Raw genomic sequence first — 2,466 nt, 5'->3', positions numbered from 1 at the left:
GGTAAGCAAATAGCATTCCCTGCCATCCACCACATCCAGAATTAGAGCTGTGTCAGCTAAGTGTGGCATAAGGATAGGGGAACACAGGCCGTGAAGGAGCTAGTGAAAGGGCAGGAGTAGAGAGTAGAGTATCAGCAGGGAGCTTGGATAGCCCGAAAGAAAGTAGATTATTAAGGGACAAGAGTTCAGGAGGTCAAAGCATAGGTATAGCAAACTGGCTGATGGCAAAAGAGAGCTGGAAAGAAAGAAAATTGTAGCATTAAAAAAATGATGTTGGCATTTAATATTTCAGAGTTTTCAATCCCAGGGATTAAAAGAGTTCCGGGTATGGCTGAGTGGACGTCACTAGAATTTGGGAGACACAGGAGTCCCCTGTGTTCAGAGGGCTGTCCCTGTCAGTGATGGGACCTCCCAGGATGGTATTGGGTGGTAGAGGGGATGTCCGTGAACCAGAGGCCAATCCCTGGAAAAGGCTGTAGACAGACTCAGAAGGATGGGAGGGGAGATGGTGGCGGGGGGGACAGCAGAGGTTTCAGTGGCAGAGGGTGGAGAGGAACTGGCTGCAGTGCAGACACAGACAGATTCCAGTCCTGAGATTCAGGACGGGGGAGAGAGAAACATGGAAAGCCGTCTATCAGGGCACAAAGGAGCTGTGAGTCTATAACAAGGACCAAAGGAGGAGGGTGAATAACTGGGGAGTTCAAGGAAGGGGAAAGGAAGCAAAAGGAAAGGCTGAAAGAGAGAGAGAGAAAGTGCAGGCGGCAAGAGCTACTCTATTGTTTGGTGGTGTTGTGGACAACCACAGGACAGATTTGGGCAACCTCAGAGTGCCAGCAGGTGCCACTCAGAGTCCCAGGTGGGTTCAACAGAGCTGTTCTGCTGACCTCTCTAGGGGTGGTCTCAGAGCACACAGAGCAGGAAAGCAGGGAGGAGAGATGCCCTCTGTGGATGACACCCTGACATGCTGTTGTTCCCCTACAGGTCTGCAGACTAAAGCCAGAACCGTAGCCGGGTGAGTGGTCGTCCTGTTTGGGAAATGGGAAGTTCCTTATGGGGACAGCAGCTCTCCTCTTTTCTCAGAGCCACTTCCCTCAGCTTCTAGCCTCGTCTCCCTCTCCTCTGCCAGAAGGCCTTTTCCTTCCCTCCCTCCAGAGCTCTCTTCCTCTTCACCCTCCAGCCCATCTTCCCAACTTCATTTTTCCTTCTCTCAGCCCCTTCCCTCCCCTTTCTCCCTTCCAACCTGGGCACCGGCCAGAAAACCACCACCACACTTCCGATGGCTCTTCCAACAAAGATGCTTCTCCAGGATGCTCCACCTTCAAGGGAACATCAGGACCTCTACTGGCTACACCACAAACTGCCTCTCAGTCTTCTCGCAGGAAGCATCCTGAGAGCCTCAAACTTTGGCTCACCTGAGAGTGTCAGGGGGTTGCAGAGCTCCCACAGAGGTTTGAACCCACTTCTGCACAGCCTCTAACGCACTCCCTGCCCTCTCCTTCATACACAGGGAATCAGTCCAAAACACTGAGGAGAAGTATGAGAACATCGGGATTACAAGTAAGTTACTGCTGTGGCACTCTTCCCTCTCCACCTTGGTCCACTCCTCCCCACACACTCCCTGCCCACACGCCTGCCCCTCAGCATTTTCCTCTTTTCCCACCCCACCCATCCCTCCAGCCTGACCCTGGTCCTGACCTAGCAGATGACCTCACCCATCTCTCTGCCCTGGCTGTTAGGCAACCTGACCCCAGCACACTTTGATTTTTTCTAGGACGACAAACAGAGTCCAAGCTGGACCCCAAGGTAAGTAGCTCAGACTAGGGCCTGAAGGATTAAAAAGAAGTTTGGAGAAGGTGGGGTAGATGGAGTAGAGGAAGTGCAGTGCTGGTGGGACATTCAGGTGTGGGGTTACTGCTCTAAGTTGGGGACAGCTCCCCTTTACTTACCCCCTTCTCCTTCATTCTCACCAGGGTGAAGCCCGGGATGAAGGTGGCATCCTCTATGCCTCCCTCACCCTCTCCAGCTCCTCGTCACCCGCAGCCCCTCCCTGGACCCCTCCCACAGAGAGCCCCCAGGAGACCCTGTACTCTATCATAAAGGCCCAGTAGTGGGACTGAATGGGGACTCCTTGAGACTAAGCTGCACAGAGGGTCACAGCTTCTGGTAATAACCCGAGACGGATACAGACAACTCAGAAGCCAGCGGGTGTGGAAGGCCACCCAGGACCAGAGAGAAACACAGCCATCTGCTTCCATTCCCTCTTCAACTTCCCAGCCTTTGCCCACAAAAGTAAACGTACCAGTAGAATTGGCCTGAAGTCACCTAAGGAGAAACTGATGATGGTACCTTCTGTCTTTTCCTTCTCGCCAAAAATGAGCTGTGAAGTAGTAGCTCACACCCAAGATCCCTCCTCCAGTGCTGGTGTGCAGTGACTGCCTCCAGGCAGGGGACACTGGCAGCCCGCCC

The 2,466-nt window shown here is 53.3% G+C and overlaps 1 protein-coding gene across 1 annotated transcript; it reads left to right on the top strand.

Annotated features, from left to right (window-relative positions):
• The first annotated feature begins 6 nt into the window (after positions 1-6).
• LOC115285301 (paired immunoglobulin-like type 2 receptor alpha) lies at positions 7-2,337 on the top strand. The gene is made up of 4 exons (XM_029931598.1): positions 7-1,012; positions 1,508-1,557; positions 1,772-1,803; positions 1,971-2,337. The coding sequence occupies exons 1-4, from the start codon at positions 936-938 to the stop codon at positions 2,106-2,108; spliced, it is 297 nt and encodes a 98-aa protein (XP_029787458.1). The 5' UTR covers positions 7-935; the 3' UTR covers positions 2,109-2,337.
• The last annotated feature ends 129 nt before the right edge of the window (positions 2,338-2,466 follow it).

The sequence above is a fragment of the Suricata suricatta genome, unplaced genomic scaffold (assembly GCF_006229205.1).
Source record: "Suricata suricatta isolate VVHF042 unplaced genomic scaffold, meerkat_22Aug2017_6uvM2_HiC HiC_scaffold_697, whole genome shotgun sequence".
Taxonomy (NCBI): domain Eukaryota; kingdom Metazoa; phylum Chordata; class Mammalia; order Carnivora; family Herpestidae; genus Suricata; species Suricata suricatta.
The sequence above is the reverse complement of the archived record's forward strand: the minus strand, read 5'-3'. Positions and strand labels throughout refer to the sequence as shown.